Here is a 20,263-nt window from a genome sequence, read left to right as displayed (position 1 = left end):
TCCACCCCCCACTCAAACCACTTACTTCAAAGTCTTCATCAGTAAGGTAAATTTCAAGCTTCAGAGGATCAACTCCTTCAGGTAGGGGCCTGGCTAGGAGATCAGCCAGTGGGTAAACGGTTTTACAAAGCTTGGCTAACACATCTTCCACGAGGATTATCTGATTAGACACTTCTGCATCCTGGAGAAGAAGCAGGGAGCAAAGAAAATGTTTTTGAGTACAAACAAAAGCAAGAGGCAAGAATCAAAGAGCTTAGAGTAAAAGCAACTCTGGGGATTGCCCTACAGGAAAAGGGACCCCAAACATTCACACTCCAGTTTCCTTTTCTCATTAGACCTGGGGCCCCACAGCAGCTGTCCAGCTTTGAAATGGAAGAGAACTGAGGAATTCCAGGAAAGACAATGTGATAGAGTTCTGGGATTTCAGACACACACACATACACATCCATATCTATATAGATATAGATATATAGATATGAGTGAGAAGAAAATACCACTGGACTACACTGTGTGGAGACCTTGAAGCCAGGGAACAGCTTTTATTTTATATAGCATTTGGGGAAGGAAGGGAAAGAACTAGATGTGATTTCATGGCAGAAGACCATCTATCATTTGCCTGGGTCCCTCAGAGGTGAAATGATATATCGAATAGCATCCAAAATCAGAAACATTCTGGCATCAATTCGTGCCTCTCAGGCTGCCCCTCTATTACCTGGGATGTTTTCCAAGGACCCCTGTAGTCCAATGGGTTCTACTAAGAAAAAGTTTGCAGACAGCAAATGCCTTTGTCTTGATGTCTGTGTCCATCTCCAATAGTCGCTGCTGGGAAGTGATTCTGTGCCTTCTGAATCCCACCTCTGATGCTTATTAAATGTCTGACCCGTGTCTGGCAAGTTTGCTTTGAAAAGTTCAACATAAATGCTACCACAGACAAGCGGAGGAAGTGGATATTACAGGCACGCTAACATCTCCACCTTCCCGAGGAGGAAACTGAGGGTCAGGCAGGTTAAGAGATTCAGCCATGAGTCACACAGCTAGTAAGGCCCTCTTACTAGGGTCCCTCCCCAAAAGATATGTCAGACCCTCAGAAAGAGAGGCATACATACCATTTCTGTGATTTCGGCAATGTCTTCTCTGTGTTCCCAACTGGGAAACATATTGGTGAATGTCAGAGGTTCTAAACCGGCATGGATAAGGTAGGACTTGGGAGGTTTCTTGACATTTTTTCCTATTATTGCCCAAAACACAAATGTTAGGGGATACTTAAACGGGGTAAAAAAACATGCTGATTTAGCATTTGATACTTAATCATCGTTGGTCATTAATGAAATATTTTGGTGGCCATTAAGGGGAAAGTTAATAGCATCAGATAAAAGAGATTCCCACCAAATGTTCACGACTATCACTAAGGCCTGACTACTTCTCCCCCTTTTTTATCCCACAATACTCGACCTGTGATTGGCCCTGATGGAGTCATGAAGGGGAAAAGGTATTTGTTACATCCTCCTCTGTATGCCTCCATAAATCTGTGAAGGTTTCCCTATTATCTTGCCTGTGGCCCTGAGGTCTAAGATGTCCACTGACGGCAGAAGTTAATGATAACTCTGCATGGTACTCTTTTATGTGAAAAACTGAGTGATAAACAGATACGTTTATTCATGTGGAACTCCTTGGGAAGAGAATCTATCACAGTGAACAATGCTGAAAAGGTTCACTGTTAAAAAAAGATTCTTCGAGCATATCTAGAGTGATCACCTTTTGTCCGTTTCTACAGCATATGAAGGACAGTGAAATGTAAGACACCCTAAATCTTGGGTGCTTCAGGATATATAGCACTGGACTTTGGGTCCAGAAAACCTGAGTTCAAATCTGACCTCAGACACTAACCATAGGACCTGGGGCAAGTAACAACTTCTTTGTCATAGTTTCCACATCTATAAAATGAGATTTATAGCACATACCTACCTCCCAGGGTTGTGGTAAGCAAAAAATGAGATATTTGCAAGCTTTAAAGCACTATATAAATACTATCATTATAGTTGTTGTTATTATCTGATAGGTTAGCTGTCACGTAGGATGATTTAATCCTGAGTGTAGATACGTCTTAATTACTTTGGAAAACTTTGCATTTCTGATATTACCAGTTGGATGCTCTTGTTCCACACATGAATAAAACTGAGATTCCCAATCTTGATGGAAGTCTGGGATTCTCTAGTCTCAAAAAAAATATATAAACTTTTAAAAAGGTAAAAGAAAAATCAGTTTTTCATAAACTGCTGGATTTTATCAACGTTCCAAAAGATTTATGCACAAAGGCATTGAATAAGATAAGGGAAGCTGATGCTATGGACTCAAAGCTCTCTTGGAGCATCGGTCAATGGTTGGGAAGGCTAAAAGGATCAGACCCTCTGGTTCAAGATCTCTAATGAATTCTCAATCCCCTTCCTGCTATCCCATTTTACATCTGAAGGTCTTTCTACCTAACATCATTTCAGAAGCAGGTCCTACCTTTGCAGTACCGAAGCACTGTTTCCATGGCACACTTTCGGTCATTAGCCCAGCGAATCCTAGCAGAGCCTGTTATCTTGTTCTCAATTGGCCACCAGCCTTGCCAGAGATACACTTCATGGTGGTTGTCAACAAGGAAAAGTGCTGTGGAGAAGACAAAAAGTCACTTACTGCATTTTCCAGGGAAGAACTACTTTGCCTTCCTCTGAAAATATATGATAGTTGGGAAGGAAGAGGCTTACCTTAGTGGTCAACTACAGAGTGTCCTTGGGAAAGGGTCCAACTTCTGTAGAGGGTTTCATCTACAAGTATCTGGTGGTCACTATTCATTGCCTGCCATATTGATTCTCCTCTTTTTCCTCTTTCTTTCCCTTGTCTCCTACTTTCTTTCTTTTTTCCTCTTTCCTAACTCTTCTTTAGGCTTGCCAGGGGTAACCACGGGCATTGCCAATCTTCACTGTTAGCATTCAGAGTTGAAGGAGTTGCTGACTCCAGCTCTAATACGTGACAGGGCCATTAAGATTTATATTCTGGGTTATGCTTAGCAGTCTTTTTTTCATTTTTCATTTTGTATAAGATTGAGACCATGAGAGAGCCAAAGATATAGTTTCAAAAAAGAGTCTTTATTCTGCCCTTTCCTGTCTTGCCAAGTTTTGCTCTTGTTCCTTTTCTCCACTGTTCTCCCTTCCCTCTTCCATTAACATGCCATTGAACTAGTAACTTTGGCTTTTTCTTTCCATTTTACATATCATCCTAAATAGCTTACTACCACACCTTCTGTTTATGCATACCTCTTCTAACTACTATAATAATAACGATTTTTAAGAGTTACAAATATCATCTTTCCATATAGGAATTTAAACACTTTGACCTTATAGAAATCCTTAAATTTTTTTCCATTTCTTATTTATCTTTTTATTGTAGGAGACGATCTGTGGATTTTTTCAATTTCTATTTTACCCTCTTATTCAAGAATACCAGGACAATTTTCTTTTATAATTTCTGGTAATATGTCATCTAGGTTCTTTTTGTTTGTTTTGTTTTGTTTTGTTTTGTTTTGTTTTGTTTGTTTTGGTTATGACTTTCAGGAGTCCAGTAATTCTTTTTTTTTTTTAAACCCTTAACTTCTGTGGATTGGCTCATAGGTGGAAGAGTGGTAAGGGTGGGGCAATGGGGGTCAAGTGACTTGCCTAGGGTCACACAGCTAGGAAGTGTCTGAGGCCAGATTTGAATCTAGACTCCAGTAATTCTTAAATTGTTTCTCCTGGATATATTTTCAAGGTTGTTTGTTTTTTCAATGAGATTATTTCATATTTTCTTCAATTTTTTCATTTTAAAAATTTTGTTTGATTGTTTTTTGGTGTCTTATGAAGTCATTAGCCTCTATTTATCCAATTCTATTTTTTAAGACTGAATTTCTTCCATGAACTTTTGATCTTCCTTTTCCATTTGGTCCATTCTACTTTTCATGGAACTTTTTTCTTCATTGGATTTTTTTGCCTCTTTTTCCAGGTCAATTTTGCTTTTTAAAACTTTTTTCTTCATTGAGTTTTTGTGCCTCTTTTTTCAGCTGACCAATTTTGCTTTTTAAGCTATTATTTTCTTTTTCCATTACTTTCATTTCTTTTCCCTATTTTTCTTCAACCTATCATTTGGTTTTTGAATTCTTTTTTGAGTTCTTCAGCTCTTAAGACCAATTTCCATTTTTCTTTGAAGTTTAACTTATGGTTGCTTGGATTTCACCCTCCTCTGTGTTTCACTCTTTGTCTCCATAGAAATTTTCTAGGGTTAGGTGTTTCTTTTGTGGTTTTATCATTTTTTCCACCCTTTTTTTTATTTGGCCTGTGGATTGGGAATTCTGAAAGCTGCTGGCTTGCAGGGCTCTGCACTATGAGCTATTTTGCCCTGGGGCTAGGTCTTCACCAAAGCACAGGCTTGAAAAGGCCAAGTGCTATGGACTTCCAGGTCTCATTGCGGTGTGGTGCCAGGGCCAAGGTGCGAATCTGGGATACACAGTGCTCTGTTAGTGTATCCAGGGTTCTGGGATTCTAAAGTTGCTCTGTGCCTGGACTTGGAATCTGGCATAGTAGGTGGGGAGGGGGGCTGGTTGGCCAGCACTCCCTTGTGTTCAGTTTTGTTTCCAGTTCCCCTTTATCCTATGAAAATCAGCTCTCTGCTTACGTTCCAAGTTGTATTCAGTGGGAGAGCCCCCTCACTGTTTTGCTGTTGGTTTTTGACTCCTGTCATTTTGAGGCTCTTTCTAAAGATTTGTTTGGAAGGACTGTCAGAGTGCCTTCAGCTTTTGCTGCTACTAAGCTGCCATCTTGGCTCAACCCCCCTTCTTTTCCATTTCAAAGGAGAGAGATTCTTCTGGTTAGTGATACTCCTCAAAGAGGTGACTATAGTGTCCATAGGATGCTGGGATCAGAAATTTGTAAACAGAATGGACTTTGGAGGTCATCTAGTCAAATGACAGAACCAAGGCCCAGACTGGAGATATGACCTGCCACAAATCATACAGAGAGGATGTAGCAAAGGTAAATTTTGAACTCATATCTTCAGACTTTAAGTCTAACATATTCTGTGGGACTATGTCACAGAAAACTCAAGTCTTCAATTTGGTTTTTGCTTTTATTTTGCTTTTAGTAATCTCTCCTAGGTCCAAAATCTACCCTGAAGAAAAGGAGAGTGGCTTGGGCAGTGTGGAGAGTCTTTCTTTTCTGGATCCTCAATCCAAATCAGGATTAGGATAACAGCTTCCATTCCCCATCTTCTAAAGGGGGGATTTGTTATATTTCGGAGAGTGGGATTTGCATATATTTATGCACTAAAGTTGGGGAGTGGGGATCAGAGGAAAAGAAATCAGATTCTGTCACTTCTGGGAGAAAAAGATTATGAAATTTCTACCTCATGGCTTAGCACCATGTAATTTTTCCTTCCTACTGCTGTTCAGAAATAGCTGTAGCATTGAGATGACCCTACCTGGCTGCGGAGCACTGTACAGGTCTTCTTGTAAGAAGGGCATGGAATTGACCACAGAAGGATCCCTGGCAGGATACATGAATTCGGTGGCTGAGAAATCTCCAGATGAACTACTGAGGATGAACAGGCGGGGCGTGAAATTAAACTTTCCAGGATCTTTGAAAGAAAAAGAACAACAAAAGAAATAAAGACAAAAGGTAGACATTTACCAATTCTGACTGTGACTAGTGAGAAGTTCCTATATTTTTTTCTAGGCATGATGGGAAGGCTTAGTCTTTAAAATAAAATTAAAAGTTTCCAAAGTGATCTCTTTTGAGTTTCAACAACCTCACAAAGTATTACTGCAGGTATTCTCCTGTCTACCTTGAGAAATGAGTAAAATAGGGCTTGGTGAGGTTAAATAACTTGCCCCAGGCTGGATTGGAACCCAGTTCCTCTTGGATCTACCTCCAAAGCTCTATCTACTGAAGTTGACTTTTATGGCATGGCTGATGTTCTTGGAAACTTCTAAAATGAAATTGTTATCTGAGCAGATGGGAAAAGCTGCATAAATCAGTTGTTTGGCCAAGCTTGGTAAGTGAGTTTTAGCAGGGTACCAGGAGTCAGGGGTCTGAGGAGCCTAAATTTATTCAAGGACTTCAGTGAAGCCTGCCTGCTTAAGTCTGGCAGCAATAATGAGAAAAAGAGAGTGGCTGGGAGATGGTGGGGAAGAGATGGGGCAAGGCTGGGAAAAAGTAATGGGAGCGGGAGTTTCTTCTGGCCAAGAACAGCTTCATTCTGCTTTCTCACAGAATGCTAAATAAGTTTTCCATTTTTTTTCTCTCTCAATCAATGAAATTGTTAATACACAGCCCGCAGCTTTGGGCACAACACTGGCCCATGATGGGTATAGGAATATTCCTATTGCACCTGCTGCTAACTTTCATCCACTGCTTTACACAAAGTACTTTTCTTAGAACCCTCCTAAGAAGCAGGGAGTGCAAGGGTTACTCTCTCCAATTGACAGACAAAGACACAGAAGAGGCACTACCTTGTAGCATGCAGTCGTAGGCTTTCCGGTCTTTCCTTCCTAATGCATCCCAGAATCCCACTGGTTCTGACCCTTCATCACACTCGTAGATCGTCACCTTGCTGCTACTATGCAACCCGGCTTCCAGCGGGCATCTGCAGGGGAGAAAACCCAACACGATTTGGTACGTACTGAGATATTGGAAATTTTGGGGTCCCTGATCTAAACGTCCTGTGGACATTTAGGACTCTTTCAAAACTACATTTCCCATGATTCCTCTTGCATAACGAGGTGGACAGGAAGTGTGATTATGTAGACAGAGGTATAAAGACTCAGGACTTGATTGGTACTTCCTCTTTTCCTGCTGAAGCAGCCAGGGGCCAGAGGTATTGTGTTGTTTGGAATTCGAGGAGGTCCCATTTAAAAGTATTTGACAAACTTCCTGTGGACATGTGGGGGACTTTGAAACTACATTTTCCGTGATGCAATGGGTTTCTGGTTTTTGACGTGATAATGTCAGACAACAGGAACCAACGTATAGAGCAGCTTAAATTCGGAGGTCGGGCTTCAGACGACTCTCTTTGGCTACGTAGACAAGATGGGGACTGGCGGCAATTTGAATTTTTACAGGCATGTGGTCTAATTTATTTTTACCATCATGGCTTTAATTAAATTATTATTTTCCCTCATAGTATCAGCCTTTATCATTTTTAATCCTTACAGTATGGTGCAGCATTTGAACTAAATCTCAATAGGCATGTGGTTTCATGTTTCTAAATGGCTTTCAATAAACCCTTTGAAACCATGATACTTTTAATTCTGTCTCTCTATATTAATTTTATTTGTTACAGTACCTGACCAACAGCACAAAAAGGGTTGGCTTAGCTAGCACGATGGATAGAGCATTAAGTCTGGAGTTGGATGGACCTGGGTTCAAATATGGCTGTGTGATCGTGGGCAAGCCACTTATAATCCCGATTGTCCAACCCGTACCGCTCTTCTGTCTTAGAATTCACACTACGATGGGAGGTAAGGGCTTAAACAACAACAGTAACAGTACAAATAATTCCCAACCCAAGGGCTGGTTTGACTATATCCTTGTCACTAGCAGGATCCAGTTTTCTCTGATGAAAGGAGTGACAGATCGATTTGGGTTACCATCGACTTTTGAACGCTAGCTTGGTAATGATGGCAGAAACTTATGTCAGTCTTTGGAGTATTTTATTCAAACCTTTTTCATACTCATTCTCCAGGTACCGCTCACTTTTGATCACTCTCATCACAAGATATAAGGTACGGTAAGGTGTTAAAAAGAAATATTTAGGAAAAACATGTTTCATCCCATGAAAGAACAATATCTTTAATCTTTCCCACCCAGATCTGCGACACATAAGAAGCTAAGCTGTTTAGGCATTCCTGGATGAATGAGGGAGATGGGTCTCCTCCACAGCAGGGTAGTCTGGAAGCCTCCCCACTCTCCTTTGGCATGTCGAGTCCTCGGGGGGCCCCCCCTGCAGGTGACCATGACTCATTCTAGCTGATCCTTATTTGGAGATGGTCCTAATTGCTGTGCCTCTGTTCTCTTAGCCAGGAAAAGCAATTTTTCCTTGGAAAGGATTCATCAATGAAGTAGTTGCTTCATGCTTGCTGCTGAGTGAAATACCTTCATGGCTTTTACAGTTTGGGAAAATCTACGTATTTTGAGGGTCTGAGCAAAAATTTCCAAAAGAGATTCTTTAGCCTGCCTCCATTAAAAAATAAATAGATCTTGAAACTTGAAAGTCAGAGACTACCTGAGAATGAAACAAAGGGCATCTAAGTGGGAATATACCTTCCCTAAAAGACCACGACCTAGTCAAGAGAACAGTTACTCTTTTTAAGTTTCGAGCCAGACCTTTTTGGGGTCATGGAACTCTTAGGAAATCTGGTGAGATATAGACTGCTTCAAATACTACTCCTATTATTATTACCACCACTGCCACCACTACTACTACTGCTACCAACACCACCACCATGATATCACTAATTGCTACTACTATTACTAGCTAAAAATTATATAGGGTTTACTAGATGCCAGGCACTGGGCTACATGCTTTACAATTACTATCTCATTTGATCCTCACAACTATCTTGCAGGATAGGTGCTATTATCCCCATTTTACAGATAAAGGAATTTGAGGCAAACAGAGGTTATGTGACTTGCCTAGGCTCACATCACTAGTTAAGTGTATGAGGCTAGATTTCATCTGAGATTCATTGCACCCTCCTGGCTGTCCAATATTTTTCTTAGAATCATATTTTAAAATTTAAAATTATGTTTTTAAATATAAAATAGAATACAGAAGACTACAAAGAAAATAATTATATTGACATTCAGCTATCAAAAGATGAAAAAAAAAGTTTGAAGACTCCAGGTAAAGAAGCCCTTGATCAGTGATTACAACTGAACCTGGTATCATTTATGAAGAATAGGCTTTTACCGAGTTGCACAGGTCTCTGAAAGTATTTCACTAATGCCCTTTTGTCAAATGTTGAAACCTTTTCTCCCATGGTTGCACGATTCTTGTTGTCTCCCTCCTTTCTTCCCTCTTCCCCTCCTGGAGTTGACAAGCAATTCCACTGGGATATAATCAATATATATAATCACTCAATACCTATTTCCACATTATTCATTTTTGTAATAGAGTAATTCTTTAAAACTGGGTAGGCTTTTTCAAGTGTGACTAGATCAGAATGGAGATTTTGATCCCAAAATTCTGAGCTGGACTCCCAAGTTGTTTTCTTGGAATGTTCTCTAACTTCAGGTCCACTAGCTAATAAGCCTAGATACTCCAGTGAAAGTTTTTCTATTTTTTTCCTATCTCTTTTAAAAAAAGAAGAAGAATAAGAATACAAAGTCCTTGACTACTTACTGTTCTTTGATTTTATTTGCTGCAGTTCTCCCAACATCCTTGGTGTGGGCCTGGGCTTTGCACCCATGCCAAAGGTAGATGAGGGCTTTGTTGACGCTGAGGACAATCATGGAAGTCCTGGATCTCAGGCTGCTACAGTGACAAGCAACTTCAAGCAAATTCCCTTCAGTGGGAACTTCTCCTCGGACGCAGTACAATCTCCAGTCACCTGTAGGGGGCAGCGTCAGTACAGACTTAGCACTGGACAAATAATGGATTGAGTCTGATGCCTATTAGAGGGTCAGCAGCAAATAACCAGGAGCCCAGGATGAACAACTGACCGAGGAAAGGAAATGTGGACCCGGGACTGGGCATTTTCTCATTCATTATGGCACCAAAAAGGTAGAGGCAAAGTCTATGGGGTGAGGCACCTTTCTCTATGTCACTGAACCTATCCCTAAACTCTACTTTTCTGTTTCTAACATTCTGAATCTAATCCTGATGCCAACTACTAGGAGAATGACGAGTTTCCCATAAAAAGGTGATTTTTTTTTTAAGTCTTTCTATGGCAAAACCATGACTCTACAGGGTGTCCCCAAATCCTTGGGGCAGATTTAAGCTTTAGTAGCTTAGTTTCCCCTTTCATATAAAAATAGCTTTTAAGAGAAAAAAAAATTGATTTGTAACAGAAAAAATGGATTTACTTTGTGCATTTTCTTCTTCTTCTTCTCGCTTTCCTGCATGTACAACCATTCCTCCTTGGAAGCACTGCAGAAAACATGGCGGCTCCTTTCCCTGAAGCACTTGAACCTGAAAATTTAAACATATTCTTTTAAAAAGCACTCAATAATAATTAGAATGACTGACCGCTAACTTAACAATTTGGGGGCAACAACATTTCTATATCCATCACTCCAGAAGCCTGCTTATAACCAGGCATCATCCCCAAGGCCGCCTTCCTTTCCTGTTAATGCAGTCCCTTCGATCAGGTGTTAGCAGCACCATATATAACGTTCAGCTTGAGTCAATTCATTCGTAATTTTTGGCAAGGCTCTGCACACTTAAGGAGAAAATTGTTTATTGAGCCTCGGGGCCGGAGAGCCATAAGACAGGGAAGCATTTCTCACTTTGAGTCGACTTATCAATCGCTGGCACCATTTTGCATAATCTAGTGCTATTTCATGGCAGTATTTACTATATCTGAAGTCTGATTCCCGATTCATGTAATTTATCAAAAACCAACGCCCCAACTACAGTTCTATGTTCAAAAATGTAAAAAGAGCTAAAATAATGAAGCTCAGGGCAAAACTAAAATATTTGGTTCTTTTTCTCCCCAAGACTAATCGCCGTCACCAACCACCACCACCACCACCATCATCCTAGCCGACGTTTAAGGTTTGTAAAGGGCTTTACAAACATTATCTCGATCAATCCTCACAGCAGCCCTGATAATAAATGCAGCCACTCTTAAAGATTATGATCAAAATCCTCCGGTGTAGGGAAGAGATTCAAATGCAAACCCCTGCTAAAAGCTATTTTTCACCTAGATTTTTCACAGTGGGAAATTCTCGTCATTTTCAACTTTCAGGGTAATCTGTCTTGGCACATATGATTGCTGTAATCTAATGATGGTTAGGAGGGGGGATTCTTGGAAAGACCTTGGGGGGGGTCTTTGGAAAACTAGATAGGTCTGCTAAACTCTTTGGGGGTGATGGGGGGGGGGGAGATTCCTCTCTTCTCCTTCTCAGAAATCCCTTTGTTGGCTATCTCTCCTCATAAAGTGTTTGTTTCATGTTTTCCAATATGGAGGATCAACTTTTTTTTTATTATTATTAGCACCAATAGCTGGAGTAAAAATTGTGGTTATTCCAAAGGGCATCGATATTAGACTTTGCAATGGATCATGTCCATCAGATATGACTGAGGTCCCTTCCTTGTTTCAGCCTATGGTTTTGGGATTCTGTTTTGGAGATGGATATACTTCATTTATGCTGATAATAGAAAATGTGAAAAATTAGCCTGTAATCTTGGATCACACATGGATGCTCATCTTGACGTGTTGCTTTAAGCATCCTGTTTGATCTTCCCAAGAACTCTTTGAGAATGGTGCTACTTTTCTCTCCATTTTAGAGATGAGAAAACTCATTTCTAGAGATGAGAAAAGTCATCCAGCTAGTTAGTGATCCAGGGAGTAAATGAACACCAAGTTCTCCCATCTATCCAACAACATGTTTACAGGAGTGATGTGTCGGGAGTAGAGAGGAAGCCAGACCATGCAGAGAAGCTGGTCTGGGATTAATATTAAGCACTGGGTGGTAGTTAAGTTAACAAATATTTGTTATTATTTATTATATTATATTATATTATATTATATTATATTATATTATTATATTATATTATGTCATGTTATATTATATTATATTACATTACATTACATTACATTAATTATATTATATTATCTTTATTATGAAATTAATTAATGTATTTTATTGTGTACCAGGATTGTGCTAATCCTGAGATCCCCAGCCTAGCTAATCCCTGGGATATCCTAATCTGGAGAAGGCAGCTTCTGATCAACCCTAGAGGTAGGTCTTCAGGGAATGGTGCCTTGGGGTCCCTGGGTACTTGTAAGAAGAGTAGGTAGAGGCTGAAGAGAGGGAGGAGGGAAGAGGAGAACATTTCACATTATACTTTAGGCATCGGGATGGAAATTGTCCTTTGGGGCTCACCTGGGCTCCTCTCTCTTCATCCAACTCAACAGTCATCAGTGCAGACGTGCCTTTCTCACTCACAGTTGAATGTCTGCCTTGCCAGAAAAAGTAGACACACTTCTCCTTGCCAGCCGTCCTGACTGGATGCTCTCCTTTCTGTCGACTTCCAACTGCAAACACACAGAGTGGCAGAAGTTGAGGGACTCAGCTGACAACCGAGGAAATCAATCACTTCCATCTCCAGAGACAAGGATAGATGACAAATGGACCAAAAACAGCCTTCAGGCTTAGGGCCGAGGAGAATCCATTTACAACCAGAGGGAACCTTCCATATGCCCAAGGGAGAGAATATAACTCATAGAATGGGGCGGGGGGAGCACTTCTCTTTGTGCTAAGCCACCTAGAGCCTCTAAACCAAAGAAAAATGATCTGTATGGCTTTCTTAAAACTCAAAAGAAAAAACAGCTGACATCACTTGAGGGAATCAGCGCATAGCTATGTGTGTGCATGTATAAAATCAAAGCTGACCATGGCATTAATACGGTCCAAATAGACAGTCTTTTTCCATATTATAGCCCTCTGGCACAAGATTCGCTAGCATCTGAATCACATGGGGTAGAACAATAGCTGGGATGGTTAGGAGTCCAAAGGAAGAACATAATTTATCCTGTAAAGATGATATTAATAAAAGCGAAAACCATAACAAGTTTCCAAGTTCTGACCAACAGGGACCAGTTATATTGCTGATGCAATGATTTCATTAAAAGGTCTGGGATTCCTTCCTTTATAATAATGTGATTAAAAAAAATATATAAAGCAGCATTTAAGCATTCATTTGAAATAGCAGTCATTAAAACTTGACTAGACGATGGTCATTTTAGTAAAAGGCTGTAGAGATCATATACGTCAGCATTTCAGGCCTCCAAATCCTTCATTTTAATGAGATCTTGAACTGTGCATTCTTTCTCCTTGGCTACACAGCTTCCTCCTCTCTCTTATCCAAGTTCTAATCTCTGACAATGTGTGTGTGTGTGTGTGTGTGTGTGGAATAGGGAAAAAGAAGGAAGAAAAGATAGCTCAGGTTCTCCTGTGTCATCTCTGCATCTTGACCACCCTGAGTCTCTCTCCTCTGCTACAAATGGTCTTTCCTGATTTTCTCAGCTATTGCTCCCTCACCAAAACAGTGTGCTTATTTTGTACTTCTCCGTATTTACTTATTGCTCTCTCTAGGAGAATGTAAGCTTTTTCAGAACAGGGACCATTGCTTTCATATCTGGATCTCCAATGTCAAGCAAAGTTCTTAGTACATTCAAGGGACACAATCCATGCTTACTGACTGAGATACTGGTAAATGATGGGGTAAGAAGATGACTGCATCTAGGTGTTTCCATGATAAAGCCTAGAGCAATAATTTTGCCTGCTCCTTTTTGCATTATCAGTTCTTCTTCCCTCCAATGAAATGCTTAAAGTGAAAGTTAAATGTTTTCTCTGTGAGTTTTGAGGTAGAAAGGGAAGTTAAGTCTGCTTTACTGTAAACTCCAAAAGCCACTTACAAAATGGTGCTTCATAAATGATCACACTGATGCTTTCTCAGAGCACATGAATGACAAGCATGAATGGTTAATTAGTACCAAGCATCAGAATCTTCACTGGGGAATATCTATCATCCATCCATTCATCTATCCATTCCTCCATCCCTCCCTTCCTCTATCCATCCATCCATCCATCCATCCATCCCTCTTCTCCATCCCTCCATCCATCCATCTATCTATCCATCATCTATCTGTATGGAATTGCATATGGAATATATATGTATACACACATCTCTTCCCCCCCCCTTCTCTCTCTCTCTCTCTCTCTCTCTCTCTCTCTCTATATATATATATATAAGTGTGTGTGTATATATTTCACTGAGTAAAAGAATAACATTGTTCTGCATCACCTGGAAGAGAGTTTTGTGGACCAGGTGAAACAGATGACTCAGCAAGGTGTTGATGAGGCATAGAGCAAACTTTTAAAAACCTATACTTCATTCATTTGTCATTTCTGAATGCTTGGATGGGCCTATGCTTAAGCTTACTTAGCAAACTATTTCTTTATTAAATTGGAAAATTGAGAATGTGTCAACAATACTGATGGGATGGTGTTAAAATATCATGACTATTTTCAATTGGCCTCAAAAATTCAAGAAGCAGCCACATTATCATTATCTTTTTTAACAGTAATATCTTGCATGTCTTTAAGTGGCTCACATTTCTATAGAATTTTATATTTGGCAAAGGATTTTCCTCCTAATTTCCCGGTGAGGTGGGTAGAGCAAATATGATTATCTGCATTTTATAGGTGAAGAGCCTAAGACTCAGAGTGGTCCCCCATGTCACTGGACAAGCATGGATTATGTTTGGGACTCCAACCTAGGTCCTCATGTAATGTACATGCAATATACAAAGGCCTTATTCCCAGAAATAGTTGATTTTCTAATTAGGCAAAGTACTGGCTTTGGAATTAGGTGAGACTTGTGTTTATATTCTGACTTCCACACTTAAAAGCTCTATGACTACAGAAAGTCAAATTCTCCATAAACCTCAGTTTCCTCATCTGAAAAACTGGGATAATTACTTATAGTACCTTACCTTTTAAGATTGTTGGTGAGGATCAAATTTGGTCATGAATAGTCATATTTCAAAATAGTGATGTACTACACAAATGTCAGCTACTACTTAGAGGAAGCCTGGCCTAGAGTCATTGGATGATCATTGGACTCAGTCTCAGAAATATCTAGATTCAAAACCTGCCTCTGATTCTTATTAGCTGGGTTACCATGGGCGAGTGAGCTTCACTGAATTATTTATAAAATACAGATGCTCATACCTGAAGGGTTACACTTCACAAAGTCTCAAAGGAGATTATGTATAGTGCCCTCCAAACCTTAAAGCAGTAAGTGAATTTCTATTGCTGTTATTAATCAATTAAGGTGATTTTCCTTAGGATCTCTATTAAATAATATCTAATAAGGCTAATTTGAGTTGCTGAAATAAAACCACAATAAAAAAACCCAGATTCTATAATTCAGAATTTTCAGTAGTTCTAAGTTGGTTTTCCTTAGAACCCTATGTGAACAGACCACTCACTGGTGGTTGTATTTAAATATGTCTGGTTTAGTTCAGTTCTTCAAAGGCCCAACTCAAGAATGACCTCCAGCATGCCAGATCCTCGAGGGCAGATTTCTAGGAAGACAGGAACCCTTGAAAAGAGCACAGATGAGTGGGTGACCCACTGTAATGTACCCCTAGAAGGGGCCCCATCACAGATGAAATCCTAGCACCAATAGAGGACTTTAGTACTGAGCAAAATTAAATTTTTAAGGTTTTTTTTTTTAAATTAGGAAGTCATAAGTATAACAATCTCTCCTATAGCACTTTAGGATTCACAAAGAGACATTGCTTACAATCCTGTAAGGTAGGTAGGTTAAGAAGTATCATCCCCATTTTACAAATGAGAAAACTGAGGCTCTGAAAGGCAAAGTCCATGGTCATAGTGCTGGGAAATGTGTCAGGGCCAAAATTCAAATGCAAGTCTCCTAACTCCAAGTCCAGAAATTTCCCCCTGGAATCTACCAGCTTACTTTTCTTTAATATGTATAGTCGATCAATTATTAAAAGAGTTTTGAAAAAGGCTCAGGGTGAAGTGAAAACTAGCAACTAATAATTTGAGCTAAACAAAGAGGGGAAAGGACTACTTTAGGATAAAGTGGGCTCCTCCTCCCCAAAGGTCATCATGGATAAGATAGAGAGAGCATATTTCATGAAGTATCATGAAGAACCCTGGACCCTTGAGGTCCCTCTCAACTCTCAGATTGTGGGACTCTATGTTAAAGTTCAGAACTACCAAGGAGAAATGCTTAGCCTGGAGAAGACTTGGGAAAAAGAGAGGGTGCAGGCTTACCGTCTTCAAATATAGGAAGAATTGTTGCACCAAAGAGGGATTAGACATGTTCTGCTAAGCCCCAGAACTAGCACATTGGGTGGAAGATGCAGAGAGGATTTATATTTCAGGGAATAAAAACTTCTTAAACATTAGTTCTGCTTCAAAGCAGGATGGACTTCTGAGAGAAGTTGTGGGTTCCCCTTTATTAGAGGTCCTGAAGAGGTGACAGATGGCCACTTCTCAGGCATGTGGGAGAGCAAAGGTCCTTAACCTGGGGTTTGTTATTTTTTTTTTTAATCTTTTACCTTCAGTCTTAGAATCAATACTGTGTATTGGTTCCAAGGCAGAAGAGTGGTAAGAGCTAGGCAATGGGGGTTAAGTGACTTGCCCAGGGTCACACAGCTGGGAAGTGTCTGAGGCCAAATTTCAATCCAGGACTTCTCATCTCTAGGTCTGACTCTCAATCCATTTAGCCCCCTTACTGCCCTGTCAAATTTGTTTTAAAAGATATTTTGACAACTGTTCTTTTTCAACATAACTGGTTTCCTCTGTAATTCTTTGTATATTATTTTATGCATTTAAAAACATCCTGAGAAGGGTCCCCTATAGCCTTCACCAAACTTCCAGAGGAGTATGTATGTAAAAAAAGGAAAAAAGACAATAAAGGAAGCACTGTTTAGCTTCCTGTTCAGAGTTGGGTCAGACTAGACAGTACCCAAGGTTTCTTCCCAGGCTTAAAATTCTTTGCCTTCTTGACCACCTTCTTCCTTGCTGGAGCCAGGGTCCTCTCATTCCTTGGAGGCACTTGATTTCAGCTGTATTTTTCACTATAAATTTCACTTAGTGAAAGAATAACATTCCCCAGCATCCCTTGGAAGAGAACACTGAACTTCAAATGAAGCACTTGTGGCAGGGAGTGGACTATCCAATTACCCCCTCTCCCATCCCCTCGGGTCATAATGGTTTGTCTCTTGTGTAGCCTTGGCCAGTGTCAGCAAAAAAGAATGGTCTCCGCAGCTGCTGCTGCCGCTTTCTGCTGACCCTGGCAGAATCCTGCTCTCCCAGAAGGTACTGTTTCAAGAAGCACCTCCAGCCGCCTCCCTGTGGGGATCAGTCATCTTTTGGACAGATCCACAGAGCCATTCCAATGAACTAAGGTTCCCCTGATGGGGAAATAGTCTGCAAATGCCATTCGGTTGTTTTGCTGTCCCCCCAAAGGCACCCTTAGAAATCTGGATGCTTCCTGTTCTAATTGAATTCTCTCGCACCTGGACATTTTCAAAGTTGTTTACTGCTTTCCAAAAGTGTTTCCAGACCTGGCTCTTTAATAGATGGACATTTGGTCTACTGAGAGGTGCTAAAAAGGTCTGGGCGTGGGGGGAGCTGGCATGGTTTTATATTGGCCATCGACTCAAATCACTCTGATGGTCTATGGTATTTGAGTGGGGGGCGGAGAAGTCTTAGCAACTTTTCCTCATCTTTTCTGTATGACCAAATTCATACTGGGTAAGAGAATTACTACATCTACTTGTCAAACTTCTGTAAATGTTATTGTTGTTGAGTCATTTCAGACCTGGCTCTGACTCTTTGTGACCTCATTTGGAATTTTCTTAGCAGAAATACTTAAGTGGTTTGCCATTTCCTTCTCCAGCTCATTTTACAGATGAGGAAACTGAGGCAAACAGGATTAAGTGACTTGCCTAGTTACATGGCTATTAAGCATCTGAGGCTGGATTTGGACTCAGGAAAAAGAGCCTTCCAGATTCCAGGCCTGGCACTCTATCCACTGTGCCACCTAGATGCCCCTTTCTATTATATAAATCTTATATTCGAGGTTTTTATGCATTTGAATGCCATTCTGCAGTTTTCCCATCCATCATGCAATTCCCAGGAGTCAACGGTTTCCTTCAAATTTCCCTTAATTTTCTTTCACTTCAGCCTACAAGCTCAGAGCACAATCTAAGACAAATTTCAATTTGGATAAGGGTTTGTTTATTCTGCTTAGCACCAGTCAGAGCTCGATGGGTTTTCAATGGCTGTCAATGGGTCCCTCAACACCCATCTGGCCAAGGGAAGAAGGGCTCATCTGTCTGTAGATAAACAGATTTCTGAATAGAGGATTGTAAGGAACACATTACCAGAAATCGTATGCCCAATCTTTAGGACCTGGAGACTAAATAGACCTCAAGCCTAATCTCACTTAAGAAAATTGGCAAGTGAAATTATGTGCTTTGAAATCAAAGGGAGAGAGGCAACATATCCACAGTTCTTTCCTTTCCTCCTCTTAGCTCCAGGATTTCTGTTTTGGCGAGTGCTAGGGGAATTTTTAGAGAGACAGTTCTTGCTTTATGTAAATGAGCTCTTCTCCAGATTTCTGTGTAAAGAGATTTTTATGTAATGCAAATTTGCCCCATCTACCAACTTCACTTAACCTATAATAATAACTTGCCATTGTTCATTGGTTTTTTAGTTGACTCTTTGTGACTCCATTTGGAGTTTTCTTGGCAGAGAGACTGCAGTGGTTTGCCATTTTCTTCTCTAGATCATTTTATAGATGAGGAAACTGAGGCAAAGTAACTTGGCCAGTATCATATAGCCAGTAAGTGTCTGGGGTCAGATTTGAGGTCAGGAAGATGAGCCTTCCTGATTCGAGGCTTGGCATTCTATCTACTGTGCCACCTAGCTGCCACTATATAGAACAAAGGCATCACAAAATAAAACCTTGATGCACATCATAAAATGTACTAAAATGCAGACATACTAAATACTATAACACGATAATAGAAAGAATTATGAAAGAAAAGTAAAGTTAATGAGAAAATATGTACCAGCCTTCACAGCAGAGGTGCAATATGTTGCCCCTTCCCCACCCACTGCATCCAACATTTATCACTGGTGATTGTCTTCATATCTTTTAAATGAAGTGATTGAGACATATTTGGACAGTGGCTTTCTTTTCCCCCTCATATAGCTAAGGATAGAAAGCACTATTATCCTCAACTAGTCTTTCAGAATTCTTTATGTAAAATTAAATTTGCATACTGTGAATTTACATAAAGTGAGAACTATCTATATTTCACTTTAGATTTTCATTTAGATATGTCAAGTAGAGAGACTGAAGATTGCAATATCTGAGGTGATATAAAGAGATAATAAAGTTCCAAGCTTGGATTTTGTAACTGTAGAGAGTCTTTTATTAAAGTTTCTCAAGAAATCACTGATGGATGCATTCTTGGAGACCACCTCAACTAAATAAATCCAGTCATTTTACCCAGATTAAGTGATATCTAATTCCAAATAAAAGCACTGCCCAGAGAGAAAGTTTAGGGTGGACCTTATCCCCTAGTGCCATTTCTAAAGCATTCACTTCACTCTACCTCTATCACTTTTCTTCCTCCGAAGTCTGTGGAATCCACTTAGAAACTCCTCTCTCCATCTTACTGTTATTATCTATACACTCCAGGGCCTTCAACTAACTCTCTTATTCTGAGTCCTGGATCTCTAGTCTTTCTTTCCACCCCAGTCTCTACCACCATCCCTGTTGTTAGAGAAAGTAATTAAATCAAGTGAATTTTAACAACCATGAATTTATGTCACAGCCTAGTGGATCGAGAACTGACCTGGGTTCAAATCCCACCTCTATCATTCTGGCTACATGACTTCTTAGTTCCCTCCAATCTCTAAGACTAAATGTTGAAGATAATTGCCCATCTGAATTGCTTGAAGATACTTTAATGCCTCACTGGGAACCTCCCTACAATGATGAAATGACAAGTCTGAGGGGAACATAAATAAATCTATTTCTAATTTCAGTTGAACCTTCTTGGATGCTTGGCAGTCATCTTCAGGCCACCTGACTTCCCTCAGCTCCTTATATGTATGCTTCTTATCAGCAGCATCCACTCTGTCCTTCAGAAAGAAGCACCTCTTAGGTATAGCCTTAGGTTGCTCAGGCTAACACATTTCTGAATAGGCTTTAAGATCACATCCGCTAACCATGCTACCATAATCATTTCCATTTTTATGTGGCTTCAATTTCTTTCTCCCTATTGGCTTCTTCCTGTTTGCTAGGAAATATTCTCAAGTTCAAAGGAGATACTATCTGTAAAGTATTTAGCACAGTGATGCTTGTTCCATTCTTCCCCTTCAAGTCTCTCCAATCCTAAAAAAAAAATGCTTTCTTTTTACCCTTTCTATTTCACTCAGAATACTTTTAAAGTTCAGGACTCCTCTTT

At 40.1% G+C, this 20,263-nt stretch overlaps 1 protein-coding gene across 1 annotated transcript in view; it reads right to left on the bottom strand.

The window, feature by feature from the left end:
• LOC123249832 (supervillin-like) overlaps positions 1 to 20,263 on the bottom strand; it is a 101,971-nt gene that overhangs the window by 3,606 nt on the left and 78,102 nt on the right. The window contains exons 17-24 of the mRNA XM_044678941.1: positions 12,120 to 12,271; positions 10,095 to 10,200; positions 9,412 to 9,619; positions 6,521 to 6,654; positions 5,491 to 5,646; positions 2,509 to 2,652; positions 1,107 to 1,228; positions 26 to 181 (exon numbers count right to left, since the gene is read on the bottom strand). Coding sequence (XP_044534876.1) covers positions 26 to 181; positions 1,107 to 1,228; positions 2,509 to 2,652; positions 5,491 to 5,646; positions 6,521 to 6,654; positions 9,412 to 9,619; positions 10,095 to 10,200; positions 12,120 to 12,271 — 1,178 coding nt within the window. The remainder of the gene's footprint in view (positions 1 to 25; positions 182 to 1,106; positions 1,229 to 2,508; positions 2,653 to 5,490; positions 5,647 to 6,520; positions 6,655 to 9,411; positions 9,620 to 10,094; positions 10,201 to 12,119; positions 12,272 to 20,263) is intronic.

Source organism: Gracilinanus agilis, chromosome 5 (assembly GCF_016433145.1).
Source record: "Gracilinanus agilis isolate LMUSP501 chromosome 5, AgileGrace, whole genome shotgun sequence".
NCBI lineage: Eukaryota > Metazoa > Chordata > Mammalia > Didelphimorphia > Didelphidae > Gracilinanus > Gracilinanus agilis.
This window is presented reverse-complemented; position numbering and strand designations above follow the sequence as displayed.